A 19,763-nucleotide genomic window follows, 5' to 3' on the forward strand; every position below is an offset into this window, starting at 1 on the left:
CCTTAACCTCTGAAGTTCATGTACAGGCCTTTATAGAATCAGAACATAGTAGGAATACGTATTCTTATATTCCTTTTCACCGGAGTACTAAGGTCAGAATTTAAATATTTAATGTCATTTGTATCATTACATCAAAAGGTACACCTGGCTTGCCCAGTAAATTTTTAAAATCAATGCAATTAAAATGACTGGTGTGGATTTGCAGCTAAAATAAGTTTTTAAAGGTGGTGCTTTCTGGTCTTTTCATTATTTTATAGTATTTTGATATTTACACGGGCGGCTTAAATGTCTTTATCATTTTCCTTTATATATACATAGGTATATACATACATATGTAAGTAATGAAAAGATGTCAAAAATCTTGCCTGTGGTTAGTGAGGAACGCTGCATTCTGTACTGTTGTTGTGCAGTTGGCGTTTTTTCTGTTAATTCTTGATATTTTTACAGTTTTCCATCATGAATGCTACTCATTCCTACTTTTGAACTGGCATGTATATGAAAAGGAATTGATTAGTGTTCTCTTGCAGTTCATCTTTTGTGGTTATACTTTCTCAACAGGATGTCTACTCGAGTCCTTTTGGCTACTCTGTCAATTCCTATAACTCCTGAGAGAACTGATATTGCTCGCCTTCTGGATATGGATGGCATCATTGTTGAGAAACAGCGACGGCTGGCAACCCTGTTGGGTCTTCAGGCCCCACCTACACGTGGCAGTCTCATTAATGATATGGTAGGTAGTGGTGCTCAGATGAGCAGCTTTTAAACACTGAGTCCTAATTTTGGACTGTTTTCCTTCTAGAGCACTGTGCTTAGTTATGGGACAGCAGTTTAAAAGTTAAAACAGCTGTATGGTTAATTGTATGACTTACAATATAGTGTTAAAATTTCAGTTTCACAAGAAGGACTGTTTGGAAATGGCAGCAATAACAGGAGGCCTTAATCCTTGTGTGCGCTAAAGAGTCGGATTCAATATTGTCCTTTATGTCACCTGAGCAACCAATGTAATTTTGAAACTGAGGGGTCTGAAAACGGTTGTAAGCTAGAACTTCAGGCTTTTCCCCCTACTCTAAACGTGTGTAATTAACTGAACCAAGTGTTTATTTTTCTGTTTTAAATGTATTTTGTATAAGCACAGGTCAAATATCAAACAGTAGACCATAAGGACCGAAGTGATTATGAAAACTTCCTTGTGTTTAATTTGAAGGGAGGTTAGATTTCTCTGTCTTCAGACCTTCCCAGACGTTCATAAACAAATGAGACATTCAGTCATAGTTAGGTATTTTCAGAGGATGCTTGAGTTTCTTACAGTCAATTGCATGCATGCCTGAAACTTACATTCAAGGTTTTTTAGAATTTGCATTAATTCTTCTTCTGGTACCTCTCCAGTTTGCCTTAAAACCTTTAAAGCTTCAGAAGTTTAATCATGAACTGAGATGTGTGGCTTTAGTTTGGATGTGGGCCTAGTAGGACGTTTGTCTTAGAAATGGCTAATAAGTTGAGAGGTCATACTCTAGTCTAAATATTTATCTTGTATGTTTTTTGTCTACTTTTCCATTTTTAAATACAGTTGTGTAGTCTTATTGTCACTGCAATTAAGAATGCTGCAGTAAAAAATAAGTAGTCTCTTGTATTAAAAGGTACATGTGGTGTCTGTTTAACTTCTTGAATATAAAATTCTTAAAGGATAGCTATTTGTTAATATTGCATTTATTTTGAGATCTTTGGATCTTTTTTTTGTTGACTGCAGGTAAGGTTCAACGTAGTGCAATATGTTGTTCCAGAAGTGAAAGAACTTTACAACTGGCTTGAAGTAGACTTCCACCCCCTCAAGTTATGTGGCCGTGTCAGCAAGGTAAGTTTTGTAGCTCTGTGTATATAGTAATTGGTCTTGTCTAATAGTCTATTATTTGAATATTGATTTGTGGTAAATACCAACTAGCTTTTTCAATTGCCAGAATTTTCAATGGCAGGCTTTATTTGGTCAGATTCCATTACAATGACATGTGTGTAACATCTGATATACATAGCGCACCAGATTATTGAAGTAGAATGAAAATCCATTCGGGTCTCTAGGGTGTTATTCAGAGGGCCCCTATAAAGGTGCAGAGTTTTGGGAACGTATCAGAATGTCTTGGTGGAGATGATACAGAATTAAATTTTGTTTGAAGATGCAGAAATGAGAAAACTTTGTGCGCACAAGTGCACATGCATCCGAGTGGGTTGTGTGGGAAGTGGTAAAACATACCAATGACTGTTTTTACTATTCAAGTGTAGAGTATTGGAGATAAAATAGCGTGAGAGATGTTGATGAGGTTAATGTAAATTCTGCAATTGATGAAGCACATCATGTTCTTTTTCTTTGATAGTGGGAACAAAGATATTTGAGGTGCTAAAAGAGACTTGAAGGTAAATTAGCAGAGTGGTAAACGTTGCCACTACTGTCAGTCGCCTTCATACAGAAATGTTAGCTATCCATTATAGATTAAAGTATCTGAAAGATACACTTCAGTAAAACAACATAGTGTCTGGACAGAAGTGCTGTTTTTTCATGAGCTGTAAATTGGAAATATTTAAGAAACATGCTTGGTACTTTTAATTCTGAAGTTTTCAAGGGTTGGCGCAGATAAGAGTAACTCTTCAGAATTTTGATAGGTTCTGAACTGGGTGAAAGACCAAGCTGAAAAGGAACCTGAACTGCAGCTGTATATTCCTCACCTGCAAAACAATACCATTCTTCGTCTTCTGCAGCAGGTATGAGTAAAGAGAATGTATGTTCATAAGTATACCCAAGTTAGAAAATGCTCTGGAAGAACGTTAAGTTGGAAACTGCCATGCTGAAGTAGTTTTTTCTCCATCAACTTAGGATTTTGAAATACTTTTTTCCAATATATAACCTATGTCTTCAGATTTGTACATCATTTAGGTACAGCCATAGTAGCTATACTTAATAGTGTCTGCGTACAGTGGCCTAATCTCTTACCTAGATTTTCATTACGGATCTATGATGTCTTATTTCAGGTAACTCATTGCTGCTTAAAACATCTTTTGGAGCAAGGTGTGGGTGGGATGGTTTGTTTTTTTGTGTTTAGGTGTTTTATAAAATGCACATTTCATTGACCTGCTTTCGTTACAAGTGACGAGCAGTGTTATTTCTGATGTGCTAAAGAAGTAGTTGAAGGCTAATTAGCAGCATAGCTGTATGTAGTTACTGCTGCCAGTCTCCTTCATACAAAGAAGCCATTCAGAAATGGCATTTTATCTTAGGTTAAGTTTGAATATGGTACGGAAATAAAATCCTGATAGAGTTTTCAATTGTATTAATATGTATACTTTCGTTTGTTGACAATTAAAAAAGTTAGCTTTGTAGCCTGTACAACAACTTTTATTTCTGATCTCTTTTTAATGAGGAAAAATACCTAATGTTTCTGTTCACATACAGGTGGCCCAGATTTATCAAAGCATTGAATTTTCTCGTCTGGTTAGCCTTGTTCCTTTTGTTGATGCTTTCCAGCTGGAACGTAATATCGTTGATGCAGCCAGACATTGTGATTTACAAGTAAGTGCTGTAAAAAGACTCCTGTGAAATGATGTATGGATTCATGTGGATGAAAACTGTCGGGTTTACATTGAACCCAAGGAAGAAAATGGATTCTGATAGATGGAGATAAACTAGAGTAAAAGATGCCTGTGACAGTATATAAAGAGCTGATGATTATTTGCATTCTGGTGTGTATTTTTGATTTAGGTCAACACCCATTAATGTAAGTCCAGTAGAAGTAAAATTTGCTGAAACTTGCCCTGTGAGCCCCAGTCATTTAGTCCAGAACATCCTGAAGCAAGTCTAACAAGCAGGGATGCGGATTTCTGACTATGCTGAGTTAGTTGTGGGAGAGTGAAGAGCCTCGCAGTCGCTGATGTTGGGTTTTGTCTAACCAAGTGATTGAACTAAAACAGCAATGTCTGAGACGGGTGCCAGTGTCTGAGGTGTTTCAGCTGTTGTTGAACGCTGCATCCTTGGTAAAGTTGTCTGTCTTGAAAGAGTGACAGCCTGTAATGAAATGTTTAAGCTGGTGATGAGATACAAGTAGTTTTTTAGTTGAGGTTGCTTAGTAATTATCCATTTAGGTTTTTAGATAAAGCTGAGTTAGTTCACTAGTTTAACACACAGCTTTAGCTTACGTTTTAGATGCACTGAAATTGTCTGCGTTAAAGTCAGGATTCTTATTTTGCTTATTGCTAATGTGGAGGAAGAGGCAAGAATGACTTGTCTTGCAGTGCTCATTTCACAGAATCATTGACAGTTCAGCCTCTTCCAGTGATTGTGTTTGTTTGGGTTTTGGGTTTTGTTTTGGGGCTTTTTTGTTTGTTTTGTTTAAACCCTGGAAATCAATCAAACTTTTATTTGCAGTGCTATTATTGTTCTACTAATTTGGCATTTCTCACAGTCTGGTATAGCTAAAACTTTTTTTTTTTAAAGTAATTTCTGTTCAGAGCTTCTGTTGACTCATATTGGTCAGAGGCAGAGCAATGAAGAAATTATTTATAATTTTATTTTTCTTCCTTTTTTTTTCCCCCAAAGGTTCGTCTTGATCATACTACCCGGACACTGAGTTTTGGCTCAGATTTGAATTACAGTACTAGAGAAGATGCTCCGCTAGGCCCTCAACTACAAAGCATGCCCTCCGAGCAAATTAGAAATCAGTTGACTGCTATGTCCTCAGCTCTGGCTAAGGCTCTTGCAGTCATTAAGCCTCCTCACCTACTGGTAAGTCATTTTAAATCTTCTGAAAATGTTGACAAATTCTGCCATATCCTCCATGTATGTTGTATGATATTTATCTGTTGCCCTTATGCAGCCTTTTGTTATTTTTTCGCTTGTCTAATCAACTCGTCTGTTCTAAGTAGTAATCGATATTGTTACTGCTGTCCCCTCCCTTCAGAACGAATAATTGATCCTTGAAGTGTTAATATATACAAAAGTAGTGTAGCATTAATGTATTTATTAATGACAAAGTGTCCTTCTGCATCTGTTACGTACTCACTTGTTGTAATAGATCTAAATTTTCTGGTTTAGCAAGACAAGCTTGTTTTGAAGTTGTGAGATCATACTTGAAGGAGTTCCTTGCTTTACCTTTCCTTGACATAGGAAAGGCAGTGAGCTATCTAATGACTTTTAACTTGACATTGCAAGGATTTGAGTATGTAGTGATTGGTGCTTTTGTACATTTGTTTATTTTCAGAAGTGTGTTGCTTGTTTTTTCAGAGCATCGTAGTAACAATCTCTGATCTAATTTGGCGGTAGTGATGGGCTGCATTTATATGCTTGTGGATTAAGTAGAAATGTAAAGTAATAACACTTTATACTGAAGCTTTTATTTTCACAAATGTGTTTCTTCAGATGAGATGTATCTCTTAATTTCATTTTTTTCAGGCTGGTGGTAGTCAGCTATTTGTGCTTGTGAAGAAGAAGAAATCATTCTTAATACATCCAACTAATTAGTGTTTGGTCATAACTAAACTGTCAAAATGTACACAAGAGGCCTGAGTTTAAATTGCCATTCTTGTATATATCTTGTTTAGAATGTACTAAATAATAACTTACCCATAGGTTGGCCTACAGAGCTAGGATTTGTTTAAAAATTTGCATGCATTTTTGAAAATCCAAGAGCCTGCTTTCTTTATTCTTCCTGGAGAAACTGCTGTTGTGAAGAACCTGGAATGTAACTTCATAGCGGAATCTAAAAACACGAAAAAAAGATCCCACAACTCAAGAAGTGACCTGTCCTTGTCACTCCCTGTCCTCCTCACTGGGGCTGTTGGCTTCAAGGTTGGACTCACCGATGAGCTCACATTTCAGGTTCTCCAGAGCCCTGTAGGTGCAAGGTGTAAATCAGTCTCGGATTTCCAGCATGCCTCGGTTGTGGCAAGTTAAACCTTCACTTCTCTTAAAAGAGCAGTGGTAATTTTTTCTTGTGCTTTACGTTTATGAAAGATTTCGTAGCAAACATATCAAATAATTTTTCCATATGGGAAAAAAGGCTGATAGCAAGATGTCCGTGTTGGATTCTTTATATGGGTTGAAATACTAAGTAATGTTCTTAAAATACACACACAAAGTAGGACTGTATCCTGACACCTAATGCTAGCTTATTTATCTTAGCCTAAACGTGTGTTAGCTGTTTTATAGCGTTGAAGATGAAAATATTTCCATTTATGCTTTCCCCTAAAAAGATTTTATTAGTGATTGGTATTAGACAGATAGATTGTTGGTTTGAAAGAAAAAACATGCTTTATTTGTACATTCATAGATAGAAATGACAAATAGTCTTATACTTAACATGTTAGTACAATTAGCTGAATAACACATAAATGCTAGTAATTATGCTTGTAAAATGGGAGTACAGTATCAAGGTTAATATCGACCTGTGTGGTTAGAGAAGCTACAAAACAAGTCGATGTCCTTTTTTCCTTTACTATTCAGATCAAAACTTCTCGCTTTTTCAGGTGCATAAAAACTTAATTTCTGACAAACTTGTTGTAAGTCACAAAATTGTTAAATTCATCTAAAGCTTTTCATTTTTGTGTTTCTGGCACCTCCATTTATCTTTAAGTGCTTGCAGACCTGCAGCAAAGAATGGAAGTTTCAGTGTTTTTGTTGAGTGCCCTAGAAGTGGCAGATTACTAAAAATACCTCAGAACCAGCTCACATTTCAAGAGCAGCACGACTTGAGGGAGTGTAGTGAGCTGATTGGGCTGCAGTGTTTTGCTGCTTGCTGGACTGATTAAAACAGGCAGCTCCCTGAGCCGGCACAATTATACCTCTTCATGTGTGCAGCATGAATCTGTACAAAGAACTGTATAGGTACACTGGAGGAAAGCAGTGGGGTGGTTAGAAGGATGCTTAAAGAATCTTGGAGAATAGTCTATATGCTAGTGTCTAGAAATCTAGTCCTTTTTGTTATTTAATTAAAATGGTTTTACATCCAAAGTTTATACCTACATTGTTGAGAGGCAATTATGAGGTTTTTATAATCTCATAGATAGTGCTTTATGTCAGTTAGGATATTTTTCTCTTATGTTAGTGTGTTTGGAAAAAAAGCTTTAAAAACAAGAGAGCTTTGGTGAAACACAGTATAGGTGGTGCTATACTTGCTAACACATGTAGAGGTAAACAAGATTGACCCCCCACCCCACCGCATGCACAACCACTAGCATGCGGTTGTGCAATATTTTTGGACGGAAAAGTGTGAAAATATCATACCTTAGATGTGTCATAGAATATTGTCTGATAACAGACAACTTTCTCCATTTGCACGTGGCTCTAGTCAGTTGATACTGCCTTGTTATGAGGCTTGGATAAGTGATTAGGTTTGCCACTACAGTTGTATTTCCATGCAGTTGGCAAGTTTGGAGAATAAAACTAACGTTGAGTTTTCTTTGAGAAGCATTTGCTATGTTTTCTGCCTTTCTTAAGAGATGCTACTTACATCATTGTCTTATCCTTAATTTAAATTCAGCAAGAAAAGGAAGAACAACATCAGCTGGCAGTCACTGCCTTCCTTAAAAATTCAAGGAAGGAGCACCAGCGTATTCTTGCACGTCGCCAAACTATAGAGGAAAGAAAAGAACGTCTTGAAAGCTTAAACATTCAGCGTGAAAAAGAAGAGCTAGAACAACGTGAAGCAGAATTACAAAAAGTCCGGAAAGCGGAAGAAGAGAGATTGCGCCAGGAGGCAAAGGAAAGAGAGAAGGAGCGTATCCTGCAAGAGCATGAACAAATCAAAAAGAAGACCGTTCGTGAGCGCTTGGAGCAGATTAAGAAGACTGAACTGGGAGCCAAAGCATTTAAAGATATTGATATTGAGGTAGGCAACTTATTTTTGAAGTTTTGAGGGGTTTTTTTATGCCTTTGGTATTACATTGCTAGGCTGCCTGAATTTCATGTTCTTTACTCGTCTTATAAACAGCCTCTCTTAAAAATGAGACAGTTTGACACTTAAATATTTAATTTGCTCAACAGTATAAGTAAACTTTAATTCTGAGTTTGGATAGGATCTTTTTTACCTGCAGGAATTAAGTCCAGCTGTTTGGTGTCGTTCCCCACCCCCGCCTTTCTTGTTGCTTGAACAGTATCTGAAATACAAAATAGACCTGCAAATCCAATTTTTTAGTACCTGGACCGTGACTCAATTGAAAATCAACATACGAACGCTTTAAAGAGTTTTTTTAAAATAAAATACAAGTTACCCAGAAAAAAGGAAAAGAAATTGAGAATGTTTCTGAAGCAAATTAATTTAAAAGTTAACGGGAAAACTGCAAAGAAGCTTAAATAAATCAATAAACAAATCACATTTGTAGTAGAAAAAATGTTTGCTTTTTTTGGTATTGATAACTCTACTTGGTTGTAGGATCTTGAAGAATTGGATCCTGACTTCATTATGGCTAAACAAGTTGAACAGCTTGAAAAAGAAAAGAAAGAACTTCAGGAACGTCTGAAGAATCAGGAGAAAAAGGTACAAAGTAGGAAGGGTACAAAACCATGTCTATACAATGCTTTAGTTAGTGATTGTGAATTCCTATATACGTATATAATATTGATGTTGAAAATGTCATTGTATGAAACTAAAAAAAGGTAAATGGGTCAAAATCCAACTGAGATTCTAGTATCAGTGCACAAATCTGTTCTAATTAATGGAGTTTATTTGAAAATGGATCCTTAAGGTTTGTGAACTGAGTCTTAGTTTGAAAGACTTGTAATTGGAAAATGTTCAGAGAAGATTAAATGTTCACAGAGGTGAGGCCATTACAGAGAAGCTAAATTTAATTAGTGGTATGAGTCCTCACTGAAACAGGAAATTCCACTGTTAGAGCCCTTCTAGGTGGCAGAATAGGATCTGCCTGAAACTTGGGTGACTATAAAAGTGTGAGGAACATGTTGTCATAGTAAATAGAAATATAGATAGAAATATATAACCTGGGCAAAGTGAAACTCACCTAGGACTTCCGACAGTACTCAAGAATGAAGCAGAGGTTATGTGATTCGGTTGGCAATTCAAGTCAGTTAAAACTGACTTGATAGTAGAAATTGGCAAGTTACATGAAAAGGTTTCAGTGAGGATCTTTTATGCTGCAGGTTTCTAAGCCTGATGCTCATACTGGGCAAAGTAGCAGAAAATAAAACGGTAGAATTAGTAGTCACCTGTGTAAATATGATCTACCCAGAGAGGTCAGCACAACTTCTATAGAAGAATTGTAAGCTGGGGCTTCCTCTTGGAGTTGTCTGAAGCTGTCAAAACAAACATATGAGTAAGGGTGGTCTGGTTGTTGTAACTAAGTTGGATTTTCCAAAAAGCTTTTTACAGAAAGTTCTTCACCAAAGAAAACTTAGCTGTGGGGTAAAAGGAAGTGTCTTTGAATGAAGTTCAGTTTACATAGATAGAAAATACTTTGTGTAGCGAAAGCAGGAAAAAAAAAATCCCCCAATCTTTAGCTTTACATATTAAATGATGGGCTCCAAACTGAACATTATTAGTCAGCAATGAGAACTTGGTGGTTCTGCATCTTGAGCACTGTGTACAGTCTAGTCTCTCATCTCCAAAAGGATGCGGTTGAACTGGGAGTTTGAGAAGAGGTCAACAAGAATGATGTGGATTGGCTTCTCTGTGAGCAATGTTTATGTGAATTAGTACCCCTATGTCCAAAAGACTTATGGAGAGAGGATGTGGTAGGGGTCGGTAAGACTCTACCTGTTGTAACAGCTGATGATTGGGAGCAGTTGTTCTTGGACTGCAAGGGATGGTGAACTAGGCAACATCAAATGAAGCTAGCAGGAGCCCTATTCAGAGCCGTAGACACACAGGAGCTCTTTCCAAAGTACATTGTTGTATAAGAAAAACTTCTTTGAGTTCAAAAGGACAAGAGAAATCCACCAATGCTTACTAAATACAAAAAAAACTTCCAACACCGGAAATGCCAGGAGCTGAAAATTGATGCTGAGAGAGTACTGTATATATGCCTGCCTCTATTCTTGCATCCTTGTCTGGGAGTCCACTTAGTTGCCAGTGGTAGAGGCAGGTTCTTGGTTAGGTGGACCTTTGATGTGGTCCAACGTGGTTGTTCTTATGTAACAATAATATATCAGATCTATTGGGCAAGTCTCCAGGTATTGGGGTTTTCTTTGGGGGATGCTGAAGACTTGAGTCTTCCAGATTTGGTCTTTGCATTGACATGCTCAAGTTACGTTATCTTTGTTTAGATTGACTATTTCGAAAGAGCGAAGCGCTTAGAAGAAATTCCTCTAATAAAGACTGCATACGAGGAGCAAAGAGTGCATGATATGGAGCTGTGGGAGCAACAGGAAGAAGAAAGGGTAAGGATTTTTTGCTAATGGATTTTATCGTCTGAACAATGAATGAAAAGTAGTGGCTTTGCACTGTCTTTTTTCCCCAGCTCAATCCAGGAAAAGAAGGGAAAAAGTTGATATGACGAATGAAGTGTTAGCTTTGCAATTTCATTGTGCTAGTGGACAGCAGTATCTTCGGTCTAGGATCTGAAAGAGGAAAAGATAATTCTCTTTCGAGTGGCTGAGGTAGATTGAATGCAAATATACAGTAAGATTTTACTTTGTAATACATTTTCTATTATCTATTTTTAGATCACCACTTTGCAGTTGGAGCGCGAGAAGGCCCTTGAGCATAAGAACAGACTCTCAAGGATGTTGGAGGATAGAGATTTATTTGAAGCCAGGCTCAAAGCATCACGACGAACAGTTTATGAGGTACGCAAGATACGGTATTGTAATAAAATATTCCCCTAAAGTGAGGAACTAAACTTGCGACCCAGTGATTCCTCATGAAATCTAGGAACAAATTAGTTTCTAGAATGGCTCAGAGTTGTGGAATTATTTTCTGCTTTGACTAAAAAAAATTTAAAATAAAATATTCTTGCACCCATCCCTAGATATTATCACTTACTATTTTTGACAACTTCTGTAATAGCTTATATGGAAAATCAAAGATAGGTAAACTATTTATTTCAATGCAGCTATTAGTAAGAGATCATTGAGTAGCGTGTGAGCAGCCAGCTGTATCTGTACAAGTACTTCGACTTACTGTGGTGATGGAATAATACTGAAGCCGAGAAATAGACAGAAATACTTGTCTACTGTTTTTCTTAATCTTTTTGTTTGAATCTGGAAATTACTTTGATAGTCGGAGTATTTGGAACTTCACGTTATATGTTTGCAAAATCTAATAACAAATTAGACCATGAGGGCAGGGGAAGAACTGTGCCTTTGTTTCTTGCTCCACATTTTTAAAATTCTGCATTTGGTGAGGCTGTTTATAGCTTTGATTATTTGGCTATGTTGCAGTAAGAACTGATTTAAAAAAAAAAAGGCAAAAGAGGTATTATGTTAAATTGAGTAACTGCATATGATTCTTTGTAACAACATAGGTAATTTTAGGCAATGTAGTTTAGGTAAATTATTATTCAGGTAATTGGTTTCCTGAAAAAGCAGATGAAGGACTAAAATTTTGCATTCTGATTGTCTTTCTTCTAAGTAGGAGTATATTCCCTCATGTGAAATTTATTGCAGAAAAGGCTGAAATGGCAAACAGGTAGTTGTTTTTCAGTGGAGCAAAGTTAATATGTTGCAGTTGGCTTGTGTTGCTGTGCAGCTTTATTTAGCTTTATTTTTTTAAGTAGTTCTGGTGTTTTCATGTGTATTCTATGTATTTCAGGATAAACTCAAGCAGTTCCAGGAGCGGTTAGCAGAAGAGAGGCGTAATCGTTTGGAGGAACGCAAGAAACAACGCAAAGAAGAGCGACGCATTACTTATTACAGAGAAAAGGAAGAGGAAGAACAGAGATTACGAGAAGAACAGCTGCTTAAAGGTATAATTGAGAACATGATTATTTTATCCTTTGCATCCTTGACCCATTCCAGATGTCTGCACAGAGGTTTCCCTGTTTCACAATATTGGAGGAAGTCTTTTCACTTTCAGTCAGCGGTGAAGACTGTGTTTGTTGCTATTAGACAATTTACATTTTACCTAATGCACCTTCTGAATGCTTACGTGTACAGCATAGAGATGAAGATAAAGCTTCATAGGAGGAAAGGCAAATGAAAGCAAGTGAAGGTTTACTGCCCTCCCCTTCTGCCACACATGAATAGAGGAGGAGATAAAGTAAGAGAGGCTAATGACTAAAATCAAAGTCTCAACTTTTTGTTGAGTTTGAGTTCTGTCCGCTTGTTTGTGCACATCTTAAAGAGAACAGAAAGGGAACGTTGGTGTCAGATCAAGAGCTCAAGAGTTGTGACTCACATACCTTTCTTTGTGAATTGATTTGTCTGGTAGCCTGTTTCGAGGCTTGAGAAGAGATGATAGGCATCCTGTAAGGTCACTTTCTGTTCTGCTTGTCACTTGGTGGATGAAGATTTTGTGTATTGGAGTTCATAATCACACCATATTTAAAACCCAAACATACAAAACCCAAGCAGTCCTGAATATCAGATTTCTGACACAGATAGCTGATCTTTTGGTTTGACCTTTTGTAAGGAAGGGATCCTCTACTATGCTGAGGTAGTTACTGATATTTTAGCTGGCACATCTGTGGTCTGTACATTGAATTAATATACAAGTATTGGAACATTTTCTTTCCTTTCTTGCTAGCTGTTATTCAAAATGTCACATTAATGGATATTTCAGAGTTGCTTTTCCTATTGCTTTTGAGTTGGGATATGCTTCCAGAAGACAGATTCTATGGTTAGTTAAATGCATCCTGTGAAATGTTTGGATATTTTTTTTTTTAATAAGGAGTCAAAGGGGAGAGATTGTATTTTGTTACCCTTTTGTGGATACAGCAAAGCAACGGAATTTATATTGGTAATACCTTTGTTTACGTTTGCAACTCTAGAGCGTGAGGAAAAGGAGCGCATTGAGCGTGAGAAACGTGAGCAGGAACAGCGTGAATACCAGGAGCGTGTCAAAAAACTAGAAGAACTGGAGAAGAAAAAACGTCAAAGAGAAATGGAGATAGAAGAAAGAGAGCGTCGTCGAGAAGAAGAAAGGAGAGGTCTGGATGACCCATTTTCAAGAAAGGTAGGTAATATTTGTAGGTTGGTTTTCTTTTTGACTGCTTCTTCTGTAGATTATTTGGAAGAAAATGGTAGCATTGAAAATCGTAGGTTGTTTTTTTTTTCTTTTTTTAAGTTGTGACATAAATGGCTAATTTAGTAGTTAAGTCATTGTCACTTAGTTTCAGCTCACTATCAGGATCTGGAATCTGTAGTTTAGTAATAAAGTGAAACAAAGAAACTACTAAGATCTCCAAGCTGTTTAAAAACTAAACAAATAAAAACTAAAAAGAATATTGAATAAAATTTGCTTTAACACGAAACAAGAGAAGCTATATTGGAAGCAAATGTAGTGACTCATACCAAAGTCAGGAATTAGAGTAGATACTGAAGGAAAATCCCGGACTAAACATAAAAGCATAGTTCTATAAGAAATACGCAATAACATAAAACATAAAAACAAGGGGTGTGTGCGACTTCCTGTTTACAAATATAAGTATTGGGGAAAATCATTGTCCTAATCCAACAGGAAACAAAGTGAAAGGTATTTGCAAATAAATATTTAATGATTCAAAAGAACGTAACTGAGTAGCGCAAACCTATGCTCACACTTTTTCAGAACTTATCAATAAGAGTTTTAAATTTCATCCACCGCAGCCATTGTCTTTATTCATTGCAGACTTCATTGAGTAACACTATGAAGATAAACAATTGGAGCTTGTATAAACAGTTTTGATAGTCTGTCAGGAAAATGATCATCATCGGTATTTTTCACATAAGAGGTGATCCCTCCTAGCCGTGGGCACCTGATTATATGGAGAAGCTGACTCAGGCTCTGAGAGATCTGTACCACTTGAAAAATGACATTTGCAGTTTGGGGATTCTTTCTTTGCTCCCCCTTGTTTGTTGGGGTCATTTCAAAAGCATGAAAGTAGACGCTTGTGGAGTAGTGGATATACAAGATCTTGCACAGCCTGTATATTTCCCCGTATTGAAGTGCAGACTTTGACAAATAAAAACACTTTTCAAGGAGCAGTTTAAAACCGGAATACCGTTTTATAAAGAGGTTGTGTGATTATGTGAAATCAGGTACTTTATAAGGTTTACCTAATTTGCGTCTTGTGGTGGAATAAAGGAATAAACAACCGTGTTAGAAATAGTTCAAATGTTTGTCTTTGTCCGGCAATGGGGAGAGACATTTTACTTTTATTAAAAAAAAATAAATATTATTGCTCTGCCCTGCATCTAAGCAACCTGTGTGAATCACAAATATCTCACCTGTTCTGTGCGTTGAGGTCCCCAGAACAAAATGGTCTCTGCTACAGAGAGCTTTCAGTTTATTCGGTTACGTTTTCTGATCTGATTAGAAAGCACAAAAACTGAGTTTTTTAATTCATTCCTATTGTCGTTAAGCAGCAGGAAAGTGAAACTATTAGAACTTTTTTTTTATGTTAACAGGTGGTAGCTATGGCTCAGTGTAGCTATTGTTCACAACACTTGTTCATAAACTTTTTAGTGGACTTGCATATATCCTACCCTACTAGTAAAGTACGTGGCACGAAGGGAACCATATTGTTTTTTTAAACTCTGCCAGAAGCAATAGTTAGTTAGTTAAAACCATACTTAAGTTATTTAAATTCCTGATAGTTCAGTATTCTCTACAGTGTAACAAATGAGTTTTTAATGACATAGTATGCTCTGAAAAGAGTTGAAAATCTTCATTTTAAAGTATTCAGAAAGAATGTTCCTAATTTCTTTTGACATACAGGAATCTCGTTGGGGTGATAGGGAGTCTGAAAGCTCCTGGAGAAGAGGTGGTGAGACAGAATCTGAATGGCGACGAGCACCAGTGGAAAGGTAATCATTGACCTACTGAGCACCAGTTGTATTGGGCTTAAAAAGTGTAGGATCCCTTTTTATTGCTACTGCTAAAGCTGCACTGAATGATATCTCATGCCTTTACATCTCTGAAAGTTACCTTCTATTAAAAAATTGCTTTGTAAGGATCTCAGAATGAGAGAGAAGTTTTATTTTGGAACTACATTCAGATAGCGTTCCTGTTTTGTTTAGCCTGGATATGTGAAAGCTACCAGACACCTGTATAGGATAAGCAAGTTCCTTACTTGGTTTCTTTTTTAAATTAAAAATTTCTGTCCTACTCAAACATTGGTGTCAGTTGTATAAGTACAGAATGGGGGAGGATGACAATCAAATGCAGGGTTCCTAGATGAGGTAACTCTTGAGATTTTTCATTTAGAAAACTGACAGTAATATATAGGAAGATTAAAGTCAAAACTCAGAGTCTTAAACTCTTCAAGGTCCAGAGTGGGTCACAGAGCAGAAAACATGTGCCATAAACTAAAACAGAGTTCTGACAGACTGTAGTGAACAGTGAAGGAAGGATTTCTGAAGGAAGAGTATTCTGAAGGTACTTCGCAATTTTATTATTTTTTTTTAAAGGGCAGCTTGTTCACATCTATATATTTCAGGGGTTTTGGATATGTTCACTAATAACAAAATTTTAGTTTCTACAGTCATAGAAAATAAGATCTTTAACACCTGTCCATCCCTCTGCTCCATAACAGGATGAGCTGTATCTAAAATATTTCTGATAGTGCACGTCTAGCTGTTCTTAAAAGCCTGTGCTGATGGAGATGCCACTGCTTGTTCCAGTTGGCAATATGTTCTATTGCTTAATTAGCCTTCCAGGTAGATAGATTTTTATAAATGTCTAACCTTAATTTCCAGTGCAGCAATTTAAATCCATTACAGCTTACTCTGACTCCAGTGGAAGCAAATTAATTTAATATTTTTTTCTCTAGTAATTTCTTCTGACATATTTGAAGAGTATGATCTTTTGATAAACAAAATAGTCTTTCAGTCTTTCCTTAAAAGCTGCATTGCCATTCTTGGTGGTGATGCACTTTTTTGTGAACTGCAAAATCAAAAATTGGCTGAAACTCCCGGGTGAAGCCTTTAACTATTAACATATTGCAGGAGTGTTTAATGTGCTTCAATGGGATATTTTTTTTCCACAACAGAATGATACAGATGACCCATATTCATTTTTGAATCACTATAGCATAGAGTTTTTATGAATAAGTGTTGTCTTAGTCATTTCTCATTCAACTTTTGTAGAAACTGAGCCAAGTGACTACTGAGGAGTTAAAATTGGGCATCTGTCCTGGTTTGAGGTAGAACAGAACCAGTTTTCTTTTCAGTAATTTTACTTGTCAGGACAGCATCCTTTGGATTATTATATAGCATGTTTGGTAAAACTTCCGTTCTGTCTTTTAGTAAAAGGAATATACTGAGGAATACTAAAAGGAAATATTGATAGCAGTCAAAATTAATATTTCTGTGGAATTTTAAGTAAAGCAGTGTTTCAGTTACTTTCTTTTTGCTGAACTTAAGAAATAACAAAGTAAAAATGACGATGCTCAAACATAATTGCAGAAGAAGTGTAATTCTGCGTTCTTTAGTACCCCCTAGTCTGCCTTCAGTTGGTTTTTAACCCTAAAGGGAAAATGTGTTGGATACAAATGTGTTGAACTAGACACTTGCTCATTGAAACAATGAAATGACAAGCAATATAAACCTCTGGTATTCATTAAAAGTGACAGGGCAGTGCTGCAGGCTGTCGTACTTAGCACAGCTCATTAGAGTTATTACTGCCACAGAGTGCTGTCCCAAAGGATCAAGAAATGCTTGCGTGCTTCTGGTCAAGAAATATTAAAAAGGCAAAGTGTATAGAAAAGGGGAGTTGACCTCTATTTTACGTCTCTGTTGTTTGTGCCTGAGTTAAAAGATGAGGAAAAAAAAAAAAGTTATAAACCTGTAACAGTGGTAGACACTGTAGTGTGAACTTTGCCAGTAAATTTCTGCTTTATTTGGTAAAGCAATCTGCATGCTTTCAGCTCTTGGAGATCTGTGCGTAGGGTTTTTAGAGGGCATTGAAAAATGGATTATATGATAGAAACTGGGTTGCATTACTACCAGTGACTGCCATTTGCTAGTATTCTTAATATTCCTGCATTCCTCTGTTCTTACTCAATTGTCAGATGCTATTTGACTCTTAATTTCAGTAAACTTTTAACACGGGAGTTAGAATTTCTACAAGGGAAAGGACAAAAGCTGAAATATGAGCGCTGAAGTTGTCAAATGAGAAAAAAATGTAAAAAAGAGGCATAATTTCACCTGCGAGTAATAGTTTAAAAATAGATTTAAAAATCCTAAAACCCTGAAACACTACCTAAGTATGAATGAATGAAATACTTGCTCATTTGATGAACTTCATAAGCGTTTCTCTCTACATGTCTGTTACGTCAAAACAGTCAGATTTTTCAAAGGAGAAGATTATCCAATTTGAGTCTAAATGAAAGTTAACAGTCTCCATGTCTTGTTTTTATCTCACAGCTCAATGGTAATTACATTCTCCCTTATTATTCTAAAACTTGGAAATATGCTGCTCACAATTCCTCGAAATTCTTGCAATGCAGAGTTGTCAGAAACTGTTGCCTCTTTGTTCTCACCTCTTGGAGTCCTACATCTGTTGTTTTGTAGCAAGTTGTCGTTGTTCTTTTGTTTACATTTCAGTAGCATAGTGGATTTCTAAACTGGTGGGGGATTTTTGTTTGGTTTGTTGTTTGGTTTTTTGTTGTTTGGGGTTTTTTTTTGTTTTTTTTTTTTTTTTTTTTTATCCATGAGATTGAACTCCAGTGCAGTTGCCCTTCTCTTGCCAAGATGCAGGTACCAGTACGTCTCTGCGATGTACTTTTGCTTGTTTCTTTTTAATGCTGAGGAACTAGCTTAGGAAGGTTAATTTCCTGAACAAAGAAATTAACCTGGTGGCAAAGCCAAGGTTTATGGTCTAAAAATATGTGTAAAATCCTGTAGACATTAAATTACATGGTGTGTCCAGAGAAGTGACAGGAGTGGAAGGCTCTAACCTTTGCATAGTAGTGTCTGATCTTTTCAGTGTTACAAATCCAGACTTATTTCAAAGATGAACTGATGGCTCAATAGCCCAGGGAAAATTCTCACCAATTCTTTACTTCCCACATCCATCTTAGTAAGGAAAGTCCAAGCAAGCACTGACGGCCCGTCAGAGCCCGGTGCACCCTGCTTGCCCTCAGGGAGTAGCAGTGGATTGAGTCATGAGTTTACTACGTTGTCCTGCTGTGTCCAGTTGCGGATGGATGTCAGTGAAAGTATTGCCAATCTGTTGGGCTGAAACTGTCAAAGCGTATGAAAACAGGGATTGGCCTGTAGGATTGGCATGTGCCTGAAGAAGGGGGATACCTATTTGATGGTTGTGGGTTTTTTTTTAATACTGGTTCTTTGAGACCTAGCTCAAGTTTGTCAGATGCGGCTTGGTGTAGAACCTCTCCTCTGTTGCATTGCAGCAGATAACTAACAAGGGACTTAGTTACCCCCTTCGAACTATAGTTTTTAAGGAGATAAAGTGTTCAGTCTTTACGGAAGCTGTAGGGCTGGTGACATACCAATTTTCCGTAGCAATGAAGGCAATTAGAATGTGTGCATTTGAGAGCCACAAGCTCTGTAAAATGTGTTTGCAACAACGCATCAAGTGGATACATTCAGAAGTGGCCTTGAGGAGTTTGATACTGTTGATCTGATATGTAAAGCTTTCCTGGATGTTAGCTTCTACTTTTTGCTCATTCCTTGTTGTTTTATAGAGATTGGCGTCGAGGAGAAGCAAGAGATGATGAAAGACCTTTCCGACGAGGAGATGATTTGCCCCGGCGAGGAGATGATTTACCCCGGCGAGGGGATGATCTGCCCCGACGAGGGGACGATCTGCCACGACGTGGTGCTGCAGAAGAAAAGGAACGTCCTTCTGTGGAATCAACAGAGGACAGGCCACCTAGGCGTGAAGGAGATGAGGACAGGCCGCCTAGGCGTGAAGGGGACGAGGACAGGCCGCCCAGACGTGGATTGGATGATGACCGGCCGCCCAGGCGTGGTTTGGATGATGACAGAGGGAGCTGGCGGGCTGCAGATGATGACAGGGGTCCCAGGCGTGGAATGGATGACGACAGGCCACCCAGACGTGCGTTGGATGACGACAGGCCACCCAGACGTGTGTTGGATGATGACAGGCCACCCAGGCGCGGCTTGGACGATGACAGAGGCAGTTGGCGTGCAGCAGATGACGACAGGGGTCCCAGGCGTGGAATGGACGACGACAGGCCACCCAGACGTGCGTTGGACGACGACAGGCCACCCAGACGTGCGTTGGACGACGACAGGCCGCCCAGACGTGCATTGGACGACGACAGGCCGCCCAGACGGGCTTTGGATGATGACAGGCCACCCAGGCGTGGGTTGGATGATGACCGGGGCAGCTGGCGTGCCGCAGATGACGACAGAGGTCCCAGGCGTGGGATGGATGACGACAGAGGTCCCAGGCGCGGGATGGATGATGACAGGATGTCAAGGCGTGATGATGACAGGGGACCATGGCGTAGTGCAGATGACGACAGGCTCTCCAGACGAGATGATGACAGGGGTCCGTGGCGTAGCAGTGACGATTCAAGGCCAGGTCCTTGGAGACCATTTGGTAAACCAGGTAAAATATAATAACATAATAATCTAACCTCCAGAGCGTGTGTTAACCTAGTACATAACAGATGTAACGGTGCTAGAGATGGCAGAATCAACT

General features: G+C 37.9%; 1 protein-coding gene and 1 non-coding gene across 2 annotated transcripts in view; both read left to right on the forward strand.

Moving 5' to 3' along the window:
- Positions 1 to 19,763, forward strand: part of EIF3A (eukaryotic translation initiation factor 3 subunit A) — a 35,173-nt gene that overhangs the window by 10,703 nt on the left and 4,707 nt on the right. Inside the window, exons 7-19 of the mRNA XM_063337776.1 lie at positions 559 to 730; positions 1,748 to 1,852; positions 2,653 to 2,751; positions 3,440 to 3,556; positions 4,580 to 4,765; positions 7,518 to 7,865; positions 8,409 to 8,513; positions 10,256 to 10,369; positions 10,655 to 10,777; positions 11,742 to 11,895; positions 12,919 to 13,103; positions 14,847 to 14,935; positions 18,778 to 19,670. Coding sequence (XP_063193846.1) covers positions 559 to 730; positions 1,748 to 1,852; positions 2,653 to 2,751; positions 3,440 to 3,556; positions 4,580 to 4,765; positions 7,518 to 7,865; positions 8,409 to 8,513; positions 10,256 to 10,369; positions 10,655 to 10,777; positions 11,742 to 11,895; positions 12,919 to 13,103; positions 14,847 to 14,935; positions 18,778 to 19,670 — 2,690 coding nt within the window. The remainder of the gene's footprint in view (positions 1 to 558; positions 731 to 1,747; positions 1,853 to 2,652; positions 2,752 to 3,439; positions 3,557 to 4,579; positions 4,766 to 7,517; positions 7,866 to 8,408; positions 8,514 to 10,255; positions 10,370 to 10,654; positions 10,778 to 11,741; positions 11,896 to 12,918; positions 13,104 to 14,846; positions 14,936 to 18,777; positions 19,671 to 19,763) is intronic.
- Positions 3,102 to 3,234, forward strand: LOC134518057 (small nucleolar RNA SNORA19). The gene has a single exon (XR_010071852.1). It is a non-coding gene; the product is annotated as a small nucleolar RNA SNORA19 (small nucleolar RNA).

This window comes from Chroicocephalus ridibundus, chromosome 6, assembly GCF_963924245.1.
Source record: "Chroicocephalus ridibundus chromosome 6, bChrRid1.1, whole genome shotgun sequence".
NCBI classification, from domain to species: Eukaryota; Metazoa; Chordata; class Aves; order Charadriiformes; family Laridae; genus Chroicocephalus; species Chroicocephalus ridibundus.